Raw genomic sequence first — 21580 nt, 5'->3', positions numbered from 1 at the left:
ACTTTACTTACTCAGAAGGCTGGCCTCCTTTAAAATCTGCAAAAAGCTCCTGAAAATATTCTATGAGACAGTAGTGGCAAGCGCCCTCTTCTATGCGACAGCGTGTTGGGGAGGCAGCGTCAAGAAGAAGGATGCCTCTTGTCTCAATAAACTGGCTAGGAAAGCGAGCTATGTTGTGGGCAAAGAGCTGGACAGCCTAACAACAGTAGCTGAGAGACGGGCACTGGAAAAGCTGCGGTCAATCATGGACAATCCATCGCATCCACTACACAGCATTATCTCCAGACAGAAGAGCAGTTTCAGCGACAGACTGCTGTCACTGTCTTGTACTACGGACAGACTGAAAAGATCTTTTCTTCCTCATGCCATGAGGCTCTTTAACTCTACCCGGCAGAGTAAAAGCCCACAGTAAACCACACCTCCTACATTGCATATTACCGAATCTTATTGCAATATGTATTCTGTGTGGCACTATTTAGTTATTCTATATAACACTCTACAGTGGGCATTTGCACGTCACACTGGGTATTTGTATATTGTATTCTTTTTGCTTTATTATTGTATTGTTCTCAGCTCAGGGATTCTGCTGGAAATGTGAATTTCCCTTCGGGGATGAATAAAGTATCTATCTATCTTATCTATCTTATCTGTCTTATCTTATCTATCTTATCTATCCATCTAAACGGCAAAACAAAGCCTGCAATTGGCCGAAAAAGATGAAGGTGTATAGTACATGGTTGACGGCATACAGAAAGCATTTTTTACTATTCAGTATTTGTAAATATTTTATTCTCCTGTATTTACTACACTCACGGATATAAGAGGACATTGGCTGCACATTATTATGAACACAACAAGCTACTCCGGGTTTTATATTATCCCTGTATCTTGTTTCAGACTGAACTTGATGTTTCTGTTATAAGCGGTGCAGATAATGGATGGAATGGAGTGTCTTTTTTTAAATTAAACTCAATTCCAAGTGTTTATTGTCATATGCACAGTAAAGTTGCGAGCGAAAAAGAAAATAGAAACTAAGGAATGGTTGGCGTTTCTTGAATCCCAAGACTTTAACCTTCCGAATGATGGAACGATGCATTTGAGTGACATCGTACGGACACCGCATCCGCACGTGTTCTCGACACGTATTTGCGTCTTTGCAAGCTTTCGCAATGTTAAGGGGATAATAAGTTTGACTGAACTATCTGACTGTTTTGTCGACGTTCCCATTGTAGCGCCCTATAATCCGGTGCGTCCTATGTATGTCAAAAATAGGAACAAAAACTTTTTTTTCAGGGTGCGCCGTAAAACCCGGTGCGCCTTATAGTGCGGAAAATACGGTATATATGGATGGATGGATATAAATGTATGGATATATATATATATATATATATATATATATATGTCCCCCTCGGATGGGTCTGGCCTTGATGCTGCGAGGGGGCTTGCGTGTTCCAGTGACCCTGGAGAGCGATACCGTCTGGAGCTTGCTCCTGGTAGGGTCACCCATGGCGGGCCGGTCTCCGGGGTAGGTTCCAGACAAACAAAGACCCCAGCGTGTCGGTACGCTGTGAGGTGAGGTGGTGGAGGGCTAACAACTAACCCAGGAGAAACCCCCTTTGTTATGAAACTGACCAGAGAAAGAAGCCGGACTGACCAACACGGTAAAGGACCCCAGCCTACCCCCGACCAACGAGTACGGATCGACCTTCGTCGTAAGACCCGTGTCGCCACCTGGAATGTCCAGACACTCCTTCGCCCCGGAGCTGCCACCCTGCTGTCCCGAGAGCTCTGTCGCTATAACATCACCCTGGCAGGGCTCTGTGAAGTACGATGGCAAGGCAATGGTGAAACAACAGCTGGCAACCATTGCTACATCTGGAGTGGCCCCGAGAGTCGGACCGGCCTTTACAGTGTGGCTCTTGCAATTCCAAAAGCCCTCCGGAGGTCCCTCATCAGCTGGACACCCATAAGCGACAGACTATTGTCTGCTCGCTTCCTCCACCATCACGGCAAGATGACAGTGATCGTCGCCTACGCCCCCACTGATGTCGCTGATGAGGATGCGAAGGACGCGTTCTTTGACCAACTCCACCAGGCTGTCGACCAAGCCCCACCACACGACGTCACCATCATCCTCACTGATGCCAACGCCACTCTATCCAGCAATGATCGGTCCCCCAGCTCACCTGTCGGCACCACCTTCGTTGACAGCACAACAAACGACAATGGCAACCGCCTCCTCCTCCTCTGCCACCAAAACAACCTCTGTGTTGCTGACACCTGGTTTCCCTGGAAACGCATCCATCACTGGACGAGGTACAGCCCAGATGGCAGAACTAGGAAGGCATTGGACCACATCCTGATATCACGACGCTGGAAGTCGTTTGTAACCAACTGCCGGTTGTTCAGAAGAGCACAGCTTGGCAACACAGACCATCGTCTGCTGGTGGCCCAGCTCAAGCTAAAGCTCCGAGCCAACCAGCACAAGACTCTGCCTTGCCCCGACTCCTCCCGACTCAGCGACCCAAACATCGCCAGAGACTTCAGTTGCCCCATCCGCCGCACTCTCGATACCCTGGCTCCTGACAAGCTGACAGATTGGGCGGCCTTCAAGGAAAGTGTCCTCCAGTCTGCTCACAATGTCCTCGGACGCCCGCGATCCTCCCTGAGAAAGCCCTGGATATCAGAGAGGACACTCAACATCATAGACCAGCGGCGTGAGGCCCGGCTCCGAGGCGACCTCACGGAGTATCGGAGACTGAACCGCCTGCGCAATGTGGCCATCGCTGAAGATAGGGAGAGGTTTTGGCAGGCAGAAGCCCAACAGCTTGAGTCCGCGGCCAACAACAACAACATGAGCCGCGTATCAGTCTACTACGCCAAGCCCGTAGCGGCCCACACATGAATACAGCCCTGGTAAAAGACTCAGACGGCAACCTCATCATGACAGAAGCCAACTGCCTCGCGCGCTGGAAGGAGCACTTTAGCCTCCTCTTGCAGCACAGCACCATCCCGGCTGATCCCACCCTCCTAGTGGCTGCAAACACGTCACCTCATAGTGACGCCTGCTGCACAGACCCTGTGACACCCGAGGAAGTGAGAGCTGCTCTGAAGAAGCTGAACACCAAGAACGCCCCCGGCATCTGTGCCATTACCGGTGAGATGCTCAAGGCCGGCGGTGATGGCATGGTGGAGTGGCTAACCTGCCTATTCAACCAGGTGTGGGAATCGGAGCAGCTGCCCACCGACTGGACCAGAGGAGTCATCATGCCCTTCTGGAAATGCAAGGGTGACAGGCTTGTCTGTGGAAACCACAGAGGTATAACCTTACTCTCCATCCCGGGCAAGGTCTTTACCAGGATCTTGCTCAGCCGTGCCCTTTCAGCAATCAGAAGCTGCCGCCGTCCCCAGCAGGCTGGCTTTATGCCCAACCGCTCCACAACGGACCACATCTCTGCCGTCCGTTTGCTGATAGAGAAGACCTGTGAATTCCGTAAAGATCGCCATCTGTATATCGGATTCATTGATCTGAAGGCCGCCTTTGACACCATCTGCCACTCTTCACTGTGGAACATCCTCCAAGCTCTCGGAGCACCACCCAAGATCATAGCCCTGTTCAAGCTGCTCTACAGCAACGCAGAGAGCTGTGTCCGTATCAACGGCATTGACTCCGACGCGTTTACTATCTCCAGCGGTGTTCGTCAAGGCTGCGTGGCTGCTCCCGACCTTTTTAATTGCATCATCGACCATCTGATGTTCAGGGTTAGTGAGCGCATCCCCGGAGTGTCTTTCGGCAACTATCACCTGACTGACCTGGAGTATGCTGACGACACCATCATGCTCAGCACTTCCTACAGCCAGCTGAGAGACGCTCTGGGCATTTACAGCGAAGAGGCAGCGCGGCTCTGCCTCCAAGTGAGTTGGACGAAAACCAAGTTCATGTATGTCGGTGATGGACCAGATCCACCTCCCATCCAAATTGGTAGCGACATCGTAGAGCCTGTCAAGAGCTTTGTGTATCTGGGGTCCATAGTGACAGACAATGGGGACCTAAAACCAGAGATTCTCCGCAGAAGAGCCCTGGCAGCATCTGCTCTGCAATAACTCTGGAAACCACTCTGGCGACACCAGACCATCGCACGCAAGACGAAGCTCCGCATTTACAACCTCGCTGTACTCTCTATCCTGCTTTATGGCTCAGAAACATGGCCCCTGAACGACACCCTGGCCACAAGAATCGACGGTTTTGATAGCAGGGCTCTCAGAACCATCGAGAACATCAGGTGGCCCCAGCGAGTCTCCAACAAAGAGCTCAGAGCCCGCACGTGCAGGCCCCGAGCATCTTCCTTGGTCGCACAACGCCGCACCCGCTGGTTTGGCCATGTCCTTCGTCTACCACCAGACCATCCGACACGAGCCATTCTCCAGTTTGAACCAAAGGCCGCAGGCTGGAGACGACCACGAGGGAAACCCCGCACCCGATGGCTCGACGTCGTTGCGGGCGACCTCCAACAACACGGAGTTGCTGTAGAGGATGCAGAACAGCTGGCACAAGACCGCCACTATTGGAAAAACCTGGATCATCTGGTCGGCTCAACGCACAGGGACGGGACCCCCCGACCTTCGCTGGAGCAATAATCAATCAATTAATCAATATATATGTATTGATGGATATATATGTATGGATATATAATATATGGATGGATATGGATGGATATATATGTATGGATATATAATATATATATATATGTCAGGGTGGATATATATGTATATATTTATATATATCTCATCTCATCAGCTGCACCGCTTATCCTCAGTAGGGTCGCGGGGATGCTGGAGCCCATCCCAGCAATCATCGGGCAGTGGGCAGGGGACACCCTGGACTGGTTGCCAGTTAATCGCAGGGCACACGGGGACAGACAACTCACTCGCTCAGTCACACCTAGGGACAATTAGGACCGGCCAATTCATCTGAAATGCATGTTTTTTTGGAATGTGGGAGGAAACCGGAGTGCCCGGAGGAAACCCATGCAAGCACGGGGAGAACATACAAACTCCGCACAGTAAGGCCGGGAGCTGGATTTGAACCCACTCAGGAGGTTCCCACGACCTCAGAACTATGGCGCACACGCGCTAACCACTGCGCCACCGTGCTGCCCATATATATATATATATATATATATATATATATATATATATATATATATATACGGCTTACCCAAACCACACTTACTGGGGACGTGTTTGAGGCAAAGTGCCACTGCGGGAAAATCTGTAAAAACGCAAAGGGACTCAAGATACACCTATCCAAGACCATCTGTGGGAAAGGGGTAAATCAGATGCAGCGCATTGTGGAGACATTCAGTGAGATGCAGGAGGATTCCAGTCAGGAAGCACCCCACAGTACAGGAGACCTCTCGGCATCTGCGATACTCCTCGACCATAGGGTCCCCCCTCACACTACCCCAGGCGCCCAACCCCCTAAAGAGAGTGAAGTGGCCTCCAGCAAACAACAACCTTGCATGGAACCAACTTGACCAGGACCTTGATAGAGTCCTAGAGGCCACATTGGCAGGATCAGCAGAAAGGAAAATCAACAGCATGGCTGCTTGCGCTTACTCCATGGCCAAGGAGCGTTATGGTACAGAGGAGAAGAAAGGCAGCAATATAGCGCCTGCAAAACAGTCCAACAAAAGGGAAAAACAGATCAAGAAGTTGAGAAGGGAAATCAAGGCTCTCAACTCGCAGTACAAACATGACAGTCCCAGAGAAAAGGAGGGCATAAAAGACTTGACCACTGGACTTCGAGGACAACTGTGCAGACTAAGAAGGGCAGAGAGGTTTCGGAGACTGAGAAAGTAAAAGGAGGTCAAGCGTGCTCAGTTCACTAAAAACCCGTACAAGTTCACCAAAACCTTGTTGGGGGAAGCAAGATCTGGGAGACTGACCAGCCCTAAAGAAACGGTAGAAAGTTTCCTTAAAGAAAGTCACAGTGACACCTTTCGAAGCCAAGCCTTGGACATCCACCCAAGGATTGGAAGCAACAAAACCCCGGAAGAGAAGCTCAACACTAAGGAGCCGTCATGGAGAGAGTTCCAGGACGTTGTGAAAAAAGCCCGGTCATCATCTGCCCCAGGACCCAGCGGTATACCTTACAAAGTGTACAAGAGATGTCCATTACTTCTACGGAGGCTGTGGAAGCTACTGCGGAGAATTTGGATAAAGGGCTTAATCCCAACATCCTGGAAGCGAGCAGATGGGTGCTTTGTGCCCAAGGAAAAGGACTCATCTGACTTAAGCCAATTCCGAACCATTTCTTTACTAAGTGTTGAATGTAAGATATTTTTCTCAGTCCTGGCACAGAGGCTGACAACGTACTTGGTCAAGAACAAATATATCGACACATCAATCCAGAAAGGTGGCATCCCAGGGTCCTCTGGATGTCTGGAGCACACAAGCTTCATCAGCCAGTTGATCCGCGAGGCCAAGGAAAGTAAAGGTGACTTAACAGTCGTCTGGCTAGACTTGGCCAATGCATATGGGTCAATTCCCCATGATCTCATCAACACTGCGATGGAGCATTACCATATCCCACAGCACACAAGGGGAATGATCACTTCCTACTCCAGTGGATTTAAGTTTCGGTTCCAAACCACTCAGTTTACCACCCAGTGGCAAGACTTGGTGCACCCCGTGACGATCCCCTTCTCCATCTCCCCCATCCTGTTTGTTATGGGCATGAATCTACTCATCACTGCCGCAGTGAAGGAGACCAGAGGGCCAATGACGAGGTCTGGCATATGCCAACCTCCGACGACCTCACTATTACAACAGTGACCCATGTGCAAGCAAGATGGATCCTGAAAGCACTTGACGAGGTAGCAACCTGGGCTCGGATGAGATACAAGTCTAGAAAGTCAAGAAGCATGGTGATCAGGAGCGGGAAGGTATAAGCAGGTTTCAACTTCGAATCCAAGGAGAAAACATACCATCAATCAAAGATAACCCAATAAAATGCCTCGGAAAGTGGTACGATTCATCTCGGGGCGAGAGGGGCAGCGTTCTCAGGACAGTGGAGCAGGCTAATGAGTGGCTGCAAAGGATTGAGCGATCAGGACTACCAGGCAAGTTCAAGACTTGGTTGTTCGTACGGTCTGCTACCAAGACTGCTGTGGCTGCTAACGATCTATGAAATCTCTATGACTGCGGTCGAAGAAATAGAGAGGAGGGCAAATAAACATCTCCGCAGGTGGCTTGGTGTGCCACCAAGCTTCACATCATTAGGGCTTTACATCAGGTTGGGGCAGCTGCAGTTTCCCCTGTCTTTGGTAGTGGAAGAGTTCAAGGTGGCCAAGTGTAGGGCGGTCATGCTCAAAGATTCTAGCGACGAGATGGTTAGGGGCGTGGGCGTGATTACAAGATCGGGGTGTAAATGGGCAGCAGACAGCCAAGTACATCAGGCAGAAGGCAAGCTGAGGTTGAAAGATCTCATCGGAAATGCATGCGTAGGGCGTCAGGGATTAGGGTCTACTCATTTCCAGCAATGGTCAAGAGCTGATCCAAGGCAGAGGAGAGACATGGTGCAGGCCGAGGTCCGTCAACTGGAGGAGGAAGGCAGGTGGTCCAGGGCGGTGGAGCTTGGAGTCCAAGGAGCCTGGACAAAGTGGGACCTAACAAAGCGAAGGATCACCTGGCCAGAACTCTGGAGGTTGGAACCGTTCCGGATCTCTTTTTTGCTCCGGTCAGTGTACGATACGCTTCCAACACCAACCAACCTGTACAGGTGGGGGTTGAGAGAGGACCCAACGTGCAGGCTATGTGGTGGGAGAGGGACACTGGCGCATATTCTGGCAGGATGCCAGATTGCTCTTAGCCAGGGCAGATACAAGGTCCTCGGTGCACTGGCTTACATCTTGGAGCAGGAAAGGCGGAAGAAGCACCAACCTCAACCCGGTCCAACACATTCCATCCAGTTCGTCAGGGAAGGGGAGAAACCAGTATCCTCCAAGAAGACCAAAAAGAGCCTCCTGCAGACAGCACCAGCGTGGGAGATGAGGGTAGACCTGGGAAGGAAATTACACTTTCCCCAGGTAGTCCAAACTTCCTTGAGGCCAGACATTGTGATTTGGTCAGAAGAGGCGAAGAAAATCATCCTGATTGAGCTAACTGTACCATGGGAAGAAGGATGCGGCGAAGCCCTTGAAAGGAAAAACACCAAATATCAAGAGCTGGTCAAACAGTGCAGGGACAAGGGATGGCAGACCTGGCTATTCCCAGTGGAGGTCGGGTGCAGGGGCTTCCCAGCACAGTCTGTATGGGACACATTAACATCTCTGGGAATAAGTGGAAGGGAGAGGAAGGCAGCTGCCAAAAGGGTGGGGGAAGCCGCGGAGAGAGCCTCTTGTTGGCTCTGGAGTAGGAGAGAGGAGTTTAGCTGGGGAGCAAGGGAAGATGGGCAGTGACTGGCCATCACTGCTGGCCCGCCAACTCGAGGGCGTTGTGGTTAAGGGTCGAAACGCCCAGTGACTGTTGGACACCACCTGACGACATCTTCTCCTGGTTGAAGGCTACAGTCACAGTTCGGGTGACTGCAGAAGTTGCACTGATTAGAAGTGTATGTAATAGTTATGGATATATATGTATGTATGGATATATGTATGGATATATATGTATGGATATGTATGTATGTATGGATATATGTATATATGTATGTATGTATGGATATATGTATATATGTATGTATGTATGGATATATGTATATATGTATGTATGTATGGATATATGTATATATGTATGTATGGATATATATATATGTATGTATGGATATATATGTATGTATGTATGTATGTATGTATGGATATATATACTGGACTGTCACAGAAAATTAGAATATTGTGATAAAGTTCTTTATTTTCTGTAATGCAATTAAAAAAAACAAAAATGTCATACATTCTGGATTCATTACACATCAACTGAACTATTTCAAGCCTTTTATTATTTTAATATTGCTGAATTTGGCTTACAGCTTAAGAAAACTCAAAAATCCTATCTCAAAATATTAGAATATCATGAAAAAGTATACAAGTAGGCTATTCAACTAATCACCTGAATCATCTAATTAACTCGAAACACCTTGCGAGGGTTTCCTCAGCCTTAAAAACACTCAGCTTGGTTCAGTAAACTAAATCACTGCTGATCTGACTGCTGTCCAGAGGACCATCATTGATACCCTCCATCAGGAGGGTAAGACACAAAAAGAAATTTCTCAAAGAGCAGGCTGTTCACAGAGTGCAGTTTCAAAGCATATCCACAAAAAGTCTGTTGGAAGGGAAAAATGTGGCCGGAAAAGCTGCACAACCAAGAGAGATGACCGCAGCCTTAACAAAATTGTGAAGAAGAGCCGCTTCCAGAATTTGAGGGAGCTTCAAAGACAGTGGGCTGAAGCTGGAGTCCAGGTATCAAAAGCCACAGTTCACAGACGTGTCCGGGAAATGGGCTACAATAGCCGTATTCCCATGGTCAAGCCACTTCTGAACTCAAGACAACGGAAGAAGCGTCTGACTTGGGCTATGGAGAAGAAGCACTGGACAGTTGCAGAGTGGTCCAAAGTCCTCTTTTCAGACGAAAGCAAGTTTTGCATTTCATTTGGAAGTCAAGGCGCCAGAGTCTGGAGAAAGGCTGGAGAGGAGCAAAATCCAAGTTGCTTGAAATCCAGTGTGAAGTTTCCACAGTCAGCAATGGTTTGGGGAGCCATGTCAGCTGCTGGTGTTGGTCCACTGTGTTTCATCAAGTCCAGAGTAAATGCAACTGTGTACCAAGAGATTTTAGAGCACTACATGCTTCCATCTGCTGAAAAGCTCTATGGAGATGAGTATTTCATTTTCCAGCATGATCTGGCACCTGCCCACAGTGCCAAAACCACCAGTAACTGGTGCACTGACCATGGCATCACTGTCCTTGATTGGCCTGCTAATTCCCCTGACCTGAACCCCATCGAGAATTTGTGGGGTATAGTTAAGAAGAAGATGAAAGACACCAGACCTACAGATGCAAATGAGCTGAAGGCCGCTATCGAAGCATCCTGGGCATCAATAACACCTCAGCAATGCCACAGGCTGATTGCCTCCATGCCACGCCGGATTGATGCAGTAATCCGTGCAAAAGGATTCCCAACCAAGTACTGAGTGCATCAATGGACATTTTCAAATGTTTGATTTAGTTTTGCTGTTATAAAATAATTTTTTTTACTTGGTCTGAGGAAGTACTCTAATATTTTGAGATAGGACTTTTGAGTTTTTTTCAGCTGTAAGCCAAAAGCAGCAATATTCAAATAATAAAAGGCTTGAAATAGTTCAGTTGATGTGTAATGAATCCAGAATGTATGACATTTTTGTTTTTTTAATTGCATTACGGAAAATAAAGAACTTTATCACAATATTCTAATTTTCTGAGACAGTCCAGTATATATATGTGTATATATATATATATATATATATATATATATATATATATATATATATAATGTGTTTGTGTATAGATATGGATGTATGTATATGTATGTATGACATCATAGGCGCCGCAGTAGCTCTGTTATTTCGCTCTTTTTGTGATTTATTGATTTTATTGTCTGCTTCTTCTGTGTTTTTCATCCCGTTTGACAACGACACTTTGGATAACTTTCTATCCCACGGTTATGGGTTTTAACGCACAAAAATGTGTATATTCGTGGAATCAACTCCTTCCCCTGAATTCTCGTGCCGGCGTGATGAGGGGGCCCTATCGTGCCTGCAGAGCTGGAGCTAAGGTGAAGGTTAAGCGGCTAGCGGCAATATAAGCCTTTGGTTCCGTCCATAATCATGGGAAATGTGAACTCTCTACCAAATGAGGCCGACGAACTGGCTGTGCTGGTGAAAAACATCAAAGCGTACAGGGTGTGCAGTTTGCTGTGTTTTACGGAAACGTGGCTCACGTCTAGCACTCTGGACGCTGACGTGGAGGTACCCGGCTTCATCGCTGTTAGGGCAGACATAGACACAAAAGCCTGCGGGTAGCGGAAAGGAGGCGGACTCGCTATCTACGTGGACACGAGGTGGTGTAACCCTGGGCACAAAGATTTCCATCTGCTGCAGGGACATCGAACTTTTGGCATAGCGTTTGACGTCATCCACTCCGCTGTTGCTAAACTACAAACACAGCACCCCGAGGCCATCCTGTTAATCTGTTAATAATCAACACAAGGATACTGCTGGAAGTGTGAATTTCCCTACAGAAATGAATAAAGTGTCTGTCCGTCCGTCCGTCCGTCCGTAATGAATTAAATTAACTCTAACAGAGACAACTGGTCAAGTCGACATAATCTACTGTACTTCAAGTATTCTTTTCACAACAAAAGTTAACTGTTAAACAGTAAAAAAAAATGTAGCCATTGCGTAACAGCGTTATTTATGACAGCGTTTTTACCAACACTGGTGAACATATATTTTTTAATGAGCTTCCATATCAAGGATTCCTTGCCGATATACAGCCAAAATGTGATTGTTAAATTCTAGTTGAAACTGTGCCCTATACATATTGGACTGTACCCTTCGTAATGTCAGTGTTGCTTTGGCTTCTCATGGTTAACAGCCATCATTTCTTAACTCACATTTAGAACCACTCAGGAAAATAGCGAGGGTCTCTCTTGATCTCGGAGCCAGATTTACTCATGAAAATAGCCATATGTGGCTTGCGAGGCATTGGTTCGACCCCTGTTTTAGACACTTTTTTTTTTTAATACAAATTTGAGATCCTGGCGGGGACAATTAAACCCTAGCGGCCCACCAGAGACTTTCAATGGTATGATAGATACTAAGTTTCGTTCTTAAATGTGTATGGGGCTTTTAATCAGATGCAATCTCTAGTCCAGCCATTGCATTTGCTCTTTGAGTTTTTAAAAAAAATTTTTTTAGGTAAAATTTATATTGTGGGCTTAGATGTAGATCGTTCCCCCATTTTAATCAATAGAAATGCCACTGAGAAAGAAATGTACTTTTAGTTGACAGACTTGTTATTGTATTCAGGTGGCAAGTGAGAAGGAAGCGCTGTACCTGCATCTCCTCTTCGCGCTCAAAGATCATTGTGTAGGAACACTTGAGTCCAACTTTGCCTCCACCATCTTTTATGCCTTCACCACTTTGCAGGTGAGATCCCAACAGAAAATTATTGTTTTTTTCAATATATCCTAAATGTATAAGGAGTGAGACAAGCTTCCTATGCAGGATTTCTTTCTGAAAACTTGCCTGGTGTTCAGGGTTTGATTAGCTCTTTAATTATTTTCTGTCACGCCCCTCCCTCAAAGAATAAATTATCTCTCGTCCCCCCAAAACTGGTTCCATTCTCTAGGCGGTGGCGGGGGCTTGCGAGTAGCCTCGGACGCTGGATTGGTCCGTCCCCATCCCTGACCTGTGTGCGGTCTTGCTCATGGCAGTCCCACACTTTGTCCAGGCCTGGCCACTGCCGGGTCAGGGACCAGTCCCCCCTCTGGTGCCCTTACAAACTAAACTTCAGCTTACGGGCATGCAATACATTTCATTGCTTAAAGGTGGAGTGCCTAGTTTTAGGTGTAGGGGTTTTTGTTTTAATTTTAATATATTTAGTGTTGAAAAGAATTATCTTTCTGGCCACCAAGTTAAGCAATTTGCCTCCAAGTTATCACTTTGAGTTCTTGGAATTCTTATATGAATTATAAATCCCGAAAGAGATGGAACCAATGAACCAGGCTGAGTAATATAAAACAAAACTAGAAACAAGAGAAAGAAAATGCGGGGGACACTGGGAAAATAGACCGATAAAAAGGTTGCGTTACTAGCAAAAAAAAAAGACCTAAAGGTTCCCGCTATAATACTTATCAATTCGAGGGAGATTCTTTTGTACAGAAAATTCCGCTAATACTCTCCCCAAGAACCAACATTATGATATTTAGTTTAAACCGTCACCTTAGAAGTTGCGACTCGAGTTGAAAATTGTGAAAGTAAGAAAATTACTGTTTTCAATACAGTACAAATGCTAACCCAAACCCTCAAAAAGATGAAAAAGGAAGAGTATTTGAGAGCATATAAGAAATACCCATACTTGCACAAGCAAAAAAAGGAGCTCCAGTGATGATTTCAGCCAGAAGATGGTGTCAGCAAGTACCGAATTTACATACACCACGTTTAATTACTTATTTATTTGCTGAATTATTGTTGTATTTATTTGTTACTGACTTAAATCCTTACTAATTCTAATACTGTTGACTTTTATTTTTATATATTTATTTTGTATAGGGAAAAACATTTTTAAGAACAGTGGAATGTTTTGGTCAGAGATTTTCTCTTGGCCCCACCTCACCCAGACCCTAGCTCAGGTGGTCTCCAACAAAATTGACTTTGAGACCCCTGAGTTAAAAATTACTTTTTATAAAAAGCCTGACAGGTGTGCTGACAAAATCCGAGTGGCTTCCTAGGCTTATAAAATGCACTGCGGAAACCCTGCTATATACCTCCCAGGACCGCTGGCAGGAGTTGGTGGAAGATGTGGAGTGTGGGACAGTGAGCGCTGCTCTTAATCTGGACCACCACGTCAGGTCTGAGCTGGAGGCCCTAACCAGGCCAGATCCGGAAAGGGCGGCCCAGCTTCGGGACCACTTCCTGGCTGGCTTCCAAGGGATCGCCCGGCGCATTTGGCCCCACCTAAATTTGGTTCTGGCGGTGGATTCGGGGTCTAATCAGATCTACGGCGAACTGCTGAGGGAGAACTACTGCAGCAAAATCCCGTTCTACTCACCCTTCTACGCTGCTGCTGAAGGTCGAGCCGGCACACTTTGCACGGATATGAATGCTACATCTTCTATAACATTAATATTGAGATTATTTTAGTGCAGTATTTTCAACCTTTTTTGAGTCAAGACACCTTTTTTTAAATTAAAAAAAAAAAAATCTCACGGAGCACCACCAGTCGGTGCCATTGCATCTCCGGTGAAAATAAATCCAAATGAAATATAGCTTTTGCTTGACCACACAGGCACACAAATTGGATGATTACCCACAGCACTCTATGACAATTAATTGCCGTCCCACGGCACAGTGCTTGAAAACACTGGTTTAGTAAAAACTCAAAATAAGGTAAGAAGAAATTTATTGTGAACCTGCAAGGAGGATATGGGAGAGCCCAAAGCTCAGATAAGAAACTCCAACCTGTTCTTAGAAGCTCCCACCAAACCCTTTTTAATTAAACCTAGCTTACAAAAGCAGGGTGGGTGGATAAAACCAAAAAACAGAAAGACGATTGGTCGATAGTGACAATGATGTAATGAGTGCATAATAGTCGAAACAACAAAGAACAATGAGGCATAATAGTCCAACAAATTAACTGGCATCTTATGCGATCTCCATTTACAGGTGTCTACTACTAAAAATAGGTGACTCTTTTCAATGGCTCATCGGATTATTTGGGCACTAATTTTTTGTCGATTTTAGTTTTTAAAATATTGGACAATACTTTGAATTTTGGTAATTATTATTTATTTTTCTCAAAATAATAGATCATATGTCACCTAAGTGGTGACACCATCCTTTTTAAAGCTGAGGGCACAAATGGCTCCCAGTTTGATATGCATTTCGGTATAAATTACGAGTAGACGGGTTCAAATAGGTTTACCATTAACCCTAACATCAGTCTACCATTAAAACAGCATTCCATTTTAATATCAAATTTCCTGAAAAATCACAATGACTCATCACAGGTGAGCTATTTTAAGAACCTGTCCGCAGGTGTCGTCGTCATCGTTGAGTCACTTAAGGCGCCTAAGGTAATCCATAGTAGCGCTAGACTCGCTCGTGGGAGGCTCCTTAGTTCTCCGAAGGAGAGGGGCCTGCGACTGTCCTGTGCCGCCAGGCCTGACGGGGTGTGACCCAAGCAAACCAAGCAGACGAAGCCTCTAAAGTCCTTAGTACGTTCGGACAGGCCGGTGCATGGTTTATGGAAGCCCCGTGGACAGGTAGCACAGGTGATTGGGGTGTGGTCGCAGCGAATGGTTCGAAAGCACCACTGGCATCTGGACTGGGGGCCAGGGTTGCTCTCGAAGTCGTCCGCCCTAAGAAGAACAGAGAGAAGAGAGTAGAAGAGAGAGAAAGAGGGACAGATTTAAAGAGAGAAAGACAGACAGAGCAAAACGCAAGAAGGGGGAAAAGAGAGTGAGAGAGATGGGGAGAGAACAGGAAAGAGAGGGACAGAGAAAATGAGAGACAAGAGTGCAAAGGGGGATGAGAGAAAAGGAGAGACAAAGAAGGAGAGAGGACCAAGAAAGAAAGAGAGAGCGAGTCTTGAGTGGAATGAGTTGGATTCGTAAGGCTCCCCCGGGAGAGAGCCCTTCGCAGGACACCATGGGAAGGTTCCTAGTCTTCGTCCTGCGTCCGCAGGTGTTTTAGATAAATGTCGTCTTTCAATGGTGTCTTTCAGAGTTCTTTACTATTCTTGAAATCCTTAAAAATGCTTGAATTGTAATGTAGAATTTTAGATGGAGTGCTTGTAAATGCTTAAAATTATTGCCATGTTCCTTATGTTAGGTGTTGGGGAAATAGTTAGAAAGTTAGGGTTTGGGCTTTAAATAAGGGCTTTAAACTTTTATGCTTTCAAAATACAATTGAAGTTTTGGATGGGAACAAAGGTTTAGGCTTCTTATTAGTGTATTAAACTGAATTTTAGGGATCTGAAATATTGTTTGGGTTAGGTTTTGGTGAAGGTTTAGGAACTAGAGTTTGAGCTGAGAAGTATGATTTTAAATGTAGTGTTCCAGAATAGGTTTAGAGCTAGGGTTATAGTTGGAAACAGGGTAAGGCCTAGAACAGGGGTCGGGAACCTATGGCTCGCGAGCCATATATGGCTCTTTCTATGAGTACCTATGGCTCAGAGACCAATTTGATTGCATGCAAAATTTCTCCATCTTGTTCAAAACCGAGAATTTCTATCCTATTCAGGTACACGTAAAGCCAAACCAAAGCTAGAGCAAAGGAAACACTACGCAGTATATATAGGGCACGTTTTTCACTACAATTTACAGTCAAGGTGTCACACAAAAAAAGGGGGGGAAAAAAACTCGTTTTGGCTGTACAACGCTAAAGAATCCTTTATTTAAAAGTTCACTATATAATCTGTGTTCAGTGTTCAGATACTTTATGATGAATCCACAGAACTGTAAATACGCCAAAACACCGGAAGAGAACTTAGTCATTTGATTGGGTGAGTGGGAGGGATGGGTGGAGCTATGCAAAAAGTACAAGCATTCCCTCCCATCTCTCGCCAAAGGTAAGCACATAAGGCTCCCTATTCTCAGAATGTTGTGACGTTTTTACAAAATAAATGCTTGCATCTGGTTTTGAAACCAATATGTATGAAAAAAAGGGTCAAAAGGAGTTTAACCGATCTTGAGTAATTGCAAGAAAGAGACAAGTTTAAAGTGGTCTGTTTGTTGAATTTGGGACAGGGGCTCTGGCATTATTCTCTTTTCATAATTTTTATCAAATCATCAAAAATAAATGTGCTGAAGACTAAGCTTTTGTCTGGGGCGCGGGTTTAACAATTTAGTAAATTTGTCTCATAATATATGGTGTGGCTCTTTCCCAAAATAAAATTAATATTTTTTGCTTTTATGGCTCTTTGAGTCAAAAAGGTTCCCGACCCCTGGCCTAGAAACTAGGGTTTGAGCAACATGTCAGGTTTCTAAACTGAATGCAAGGTTCCAAAATAGGTTTAGACCTAGAGATACAATTTGAAACCGGGTAAGTGCTCGGGTTACAGCAAGGGTTAGATGTAGAGCTAGGGTTTGGGCAGCAAGTTAGGGTTTCAAACCGATTTTAGGGTTCCAAAATAAGGTTGGGGCTCTCGTTCTTTTGATCGGCACTGGATTTTTTCTTTTAATGGTACTGGAATAAAAAAGAAAACTGGCTTTGAAAGTCCTCAAAAAGTGCTTGAAATTGGCCATGAAAAAAGTGTATGAACCCTGGTCTATCTTCTACAAGATAGAGCTGTTACGCCTTCAAATTCTGGGATCATTTTTGAAAAATTGAATTTAAAAATTGAATTTACAAAGTTGTATGACTTTGATGGTAAAGTAATAACTCACATTCTAAATGTAGACTATCAAATGATAATTATTTCATTAATTATTAAAGTAATTTTAATTAATCTATAATTACTATGAATTACTGTCAGAAAAAAGTTACAAGTAGGACTGACCAGTCGTAAAACCATTGCAGTGGCATGACCTGCTGCAGAGTTACTGAGTGAATCATACTAATAATTGAAAAATGAGAAGAAATGGTGCGGTTTAGTCACTTTGAATCTCCGTAGTTTGTATTCTTCCTTGCATCGTCCTTGTGCTTTGTAGCACTCGTTTTCAGTTTCCCTACAGTGGCATGTAGTGTTCAAATATTACAGTATACTTTTAAGTGATTTTACAAACGTTGACAAATATCTGTTAATTGGCAAAGTACACTTATATAGATACACTAATATCCTTGGTCCAGTGTTTGCAATGTGAAGCACAAATGAGTAGTACTTTTGTTGCCTTACAAAATAAACTCATATATCATCTTATAAATCCATAAAGTACATTTTAATTAATCTTAAGTAAGCATGTTTTTTTCTAAATATTCCTGTTTTACTTTTTCCAATTGATATCTGAACTTATACCCTATAAAATGACTGCTTGAAATGTCCGATTACTTTTATTCTACTCCCTATTGGTGTGTGTGTGTGTGTGTGTGTGTGTGTGTGTGTGTGTGTGTGTGTGTGTGTGTGTGTGTGTGTGTGTGTGTGTGTGTGTGTGTGTGTGTGTGTGTGAATGGGTAAGTGTGAAGCACATTGTAAAGCACATTGGGAGGTCTTCATTGACTTGAAAAGCGCTATATAAATGCAGACCATTTATTTTTTTTCTTTATGTTGTGCTGACTATGGCATTGTAAAAACTATTTCAGGTCTGATCGGGGTCAACCTTTGGCCCAATGAAACTGCCCGCCGTTACCTGCTGTGTCCTCGCTCCATGTTCTGCGAGTTCCTGCCCGAGAACGGCCTTGAGGACGAGACAGCGGCAACTCTTCTCATGGATGAAGTTCAGGAAGGACAAAACTATGAGCTTGTGGTCACCAATGCCACCGGACTCTACAGGTGAGCTTGTGACCTCATTCAGTGCCATATTGTGTAAATACCTTTTCAGAAGCATTTTCCCCGAGTGCCAAAATGTAAAAATATGTTTTTTTAACTATTTTAAAGAGTTCAGGGCTGCTGGTTGGTAAAAATCAGGCCTCTGTGAATGATACCATTATGATGAATTGGCATGATAGCAGGGATTTGATCTGATCTTTGTCTACACTTAGTGACTAGTTTTGTTCCTGTATCCACTGTAACCAACCAGTGTGTAGGCCCTGGCCCATATGCTAAGTACATGCAGCGTGGTGATAAGAGCAAATATATAAGTACAGATTTTCAAAGCTTTATTCTTTCTAAAAAAATATTACCAAGTGTCTTCGTCAGCGTCAGGACAGAGAGGTATGACGTTTTGTACAGCTCCGCAATCGCCATGACGACCGGAATCATGTGAATCAACTGGGTCTGAAAAGTTCTTGCAAAGTTCATGCAAAAGTTGAGTGTTATTGCAATAAACTGTTATTTTACAAGCAAAGTGCCCTTGTGTTTATGGAAAGCATTGTTTTGATATTGAAGAGATCACAAATGTACAGAGACCACTTGCTAATTCGCTCTTCCGTTATCGCTGGTTCACTTCTTTGCGGAAAAACGTGTATATTCATTTTTAAAAAGATCACATTTTTAAAAAGGATGCTAATATCAAGATTAAAGCCGACTGGCCATTCAATTAGGAAAAAAAAAAAACAAAAAAACGAATGCTTCTGCACCGACGGCACCGCTCTCACGAATTCACTCGTTGTGTTGGCTCGACTGCGCGAGAGGGGGGGGGGACTGGGGGGCGTGGGAGGCCAAGATTCATGCCGATCGGCCAGCGCATTTTGACCTGAAATCTCCAGTTCCAATTGTTCAATTCATTTCATAGTGTCTTTCATTCTGAATTGTGAGTGGACACCTGCTCTGCGTTGGCTGCATCTCGCTGAAAAGAGTTTGTGTCCCATGCCTTCGTCATGCCGCCTAAACATTGCATCTCTCTTTCTCTTTCTAGCTTTGTCTCACTTGCTCTCAGTCGGCAGGTCTTTGATCAAGGCGCTCCACGCCACCCCAAAAAACATCAACTCATTTCAAATACGTTCTTGATTTTAACCTGTTCTCTCTCTCTCTTGCTCTCTCAAAGTTGGCAGAGCTTTAATCAAGGCGCCCTTCCCTCAAAAAAAACAACAACAACTAATTTAAAATACGTAATGAGTTTTGATTTGTTCTTTCTTTCTCCCTCTTATTCTCAGTTGGTAAGTCTGCACATCCACTTCAATGAAAGCCGCAAAAAAAGGTGGGGCAGTCATTTGCAGATTTTCACTTTTGGGCTGGTGGTTCTGGTCCCCATGAACTGCGTAAACTGAGGGATCTCTGTGATATATGAAAGTTCTGCTTTAAATGCATCCCTTTACAAAAGGCTGTTCTTTTCAGAAGTTTTCATAGAAATTTGTATTTTCAAGAAACTTACCAATTTAGTAGCCTTCTTTTATTTCTAATGAATGATGAGGGTTCAAAAATAATTTTGAAGTGTCCTATTCCTATGTAGCTACAGAGCTAAAGTTTTTGACTCCTTTTTGAAGGCCTAGAAAGTTACGAATTTTGTGTGGCTGCAGATATCGCCTAGGAGATGTGGTTAAACTGATGGGATTCCACAACCGATGTCCTGTTGTGGAGTTCCAATACAGGTAAAACACTTCATTTGGAACACCAACACGTATATTGCTTCTGAAGCCAAAGGAATGCTAGTGAGAAGATCCATTTGGTTGTAGGCGCGGTCAGATGCTGAATATTCGAGGAGAGAAAGTGACTGAGGCCTTGTTCCTGGACGCCTTGAGGGAAGCCGTATCACAGTGGCCCTGCGCTCGCCTTGTGGATTATTGCTGTGCAGAGAGCGCCGTTGTGGGTATGCACACACAAGATAAGATTGCAGCGTTTCCCATGCCATATAAATGGGTCTTATTGGTCCGCGACAGGGTCTCAAATGTCCTTTCACCCACTTTTGCTTAACTGGGTAATATGAGTGTTTGTGTCCGCTGAGCAGAGGAAGGAGGGGTTGGGGGGCACAACGGCCACAGCAACACACTGAGCACTGGAACAATTTAAGAGATATTGCAAATACGGAGGACAAAAAGAAAATTCAATTTATATATATATATATATATATATATATATATATATATATATATACTTCATCTCATCTCATTGCCAAATTAGGCAGACGCAGTTTGGGGATCATTCTGGAAAAAAACGTGTTATAGGACATCACTGAATAGGACCTCATATTTCCCCAAATTCCGTCATAAATGTTAGTGTCTTGCAGGTGATGAAGCTGGTGGCTGTGACCCTCACTACCAGGTCTTCTTGGAACTTGCCGGTGTGAGGAATCTAACCGAGGAGCAGCGTCACAAGGTGACTAGGGCTACAACTAACAATCGTTTTCATAATCAATAAATCGGTCGTTTAATTACAATAAACAAAAAACGATGAATACGATTTCTTAAAGACATTTTTAAATTCCTCCATTTTATTGAAATATTGAAGTTCTGGACAGGTAGAAAACATGTTCACAAAACGACAGAATATTTGATAATGTAAAACCAAACACAAAAATTCAAGTTAATTGTCTTGACAAAAAAACAAAAATATGTACATTATTGTTGCAGTTCTAAAAGGTTAACCCCCCTTGATTGTTCGGAATGCGATCAGAAGCTGTTAGATCTATCACCTTACATCTTTTAATAAAACACACAATGAGAGACTAGGGATATTACTTTCAGCTCATGAGGGGATGCGATCAGCTCAAGACCTGGTCCTCATCTAACCAGAACCTCAGCAGCGCCTCTATTTTATTACAAACAGTTCAGAGTTGTTGGTAGAGGGATGCTAAACATATCATGGGGACACCATCGTCAACAGGGGGTGCATAAAACAGAAGAATTTAGCTTGTCTCCACGGGCACAGGGTTCACGACTAGATGATAAGACTCTGAATTAAGGAAATACTGTACTCAACTGTAAGGTGTCTTTATTGTTAGATATTTGCAGTAAATTGATTGACTTTATTTTTCATTTTTTATTCACCAGTCATCATATGCAAGGTTACAAACATTGAAAATCAACAGCTTGGATTAACAATTGACAAAGCAGAAGTAAAAAAAGGCAAACCGGAAAAAGCCAGGGCTTATCTTGGTCCCTGTGGTGAGGGGCCCTCTCCTTGTGAGAGGTAAGAGAATTCTCCCACCATGGTCCGCTGTGTGTGTCGTAAGAGGCGACTAAAGTGGAGGGAGCGAGGGGACTGGGGATCCTCTCCTCTCTATCTCTACTCTCTAAGAGACAGCAAGGCAGAGAAAGGGGGGCGGAAGACCGAAAGGTCTTGCAAACCCTAG

The 21580-nt window shown here is 44.6% G+C and overlaps 1 protein-coding gene across 3 annotated transcripts in view; it reads left to right on the top strand.

Annotated features, from left to right (window-relative positions):
* ghdc (GH3 domain containing) overlaps positions 1-21580 on the top strand; it is a 48062-nt gene that overhangs the window by 18507 nt on the left and 7975 nt on the right. For all 3 annotated transcript variants that reach the window (XM_088323757.1, XM_088323758.1, XM_088323756.1), the window contains 6 exons: positions 12060-12179; positions 13527-13824; positions 17994-18183; positions 19809-19880; positions 19965-20098; positions 20516-20604. In XM_088323757.1, the coding sequence (XP_088179883.1) occupies positions 12060-12179; positions 13527-13824; positions 17994-18183; positions 19809-19880; positions 19965-20098; positions 20516-20604 (903 nt within the window). The remainder of the gene's footprint in view (positions 1-12059; positions 12180-13526; positions 13825-17993; positions 18184-19808; positions 19881-19964; positions 20099-20515; positions 20605-21580) is intronic.

The sequence above is a fragment of the Urocampus carinirostris genome, chromosome 19 (genome assembly GCF_059441175.1).
Source record: "Urocampus carinirostris isolate Australia breed hairy pipefish chromosome 19, RoL_Ucar_1.0, whole genome shotgun sequence".
Classification (NCBI taxonomy): domain Eukaryota; kingdom Metazoa; phylum Chordata; class Actinopteri; order Syngnathiformes; family Syngnathidae; genus Urocampus; species Urocampus carinirostris.
The sequence above is the reverse complement of the archived record's forward strand: the minus strand, read 5'-3'. Positions and strand labels throughout refer to the sequence as shown.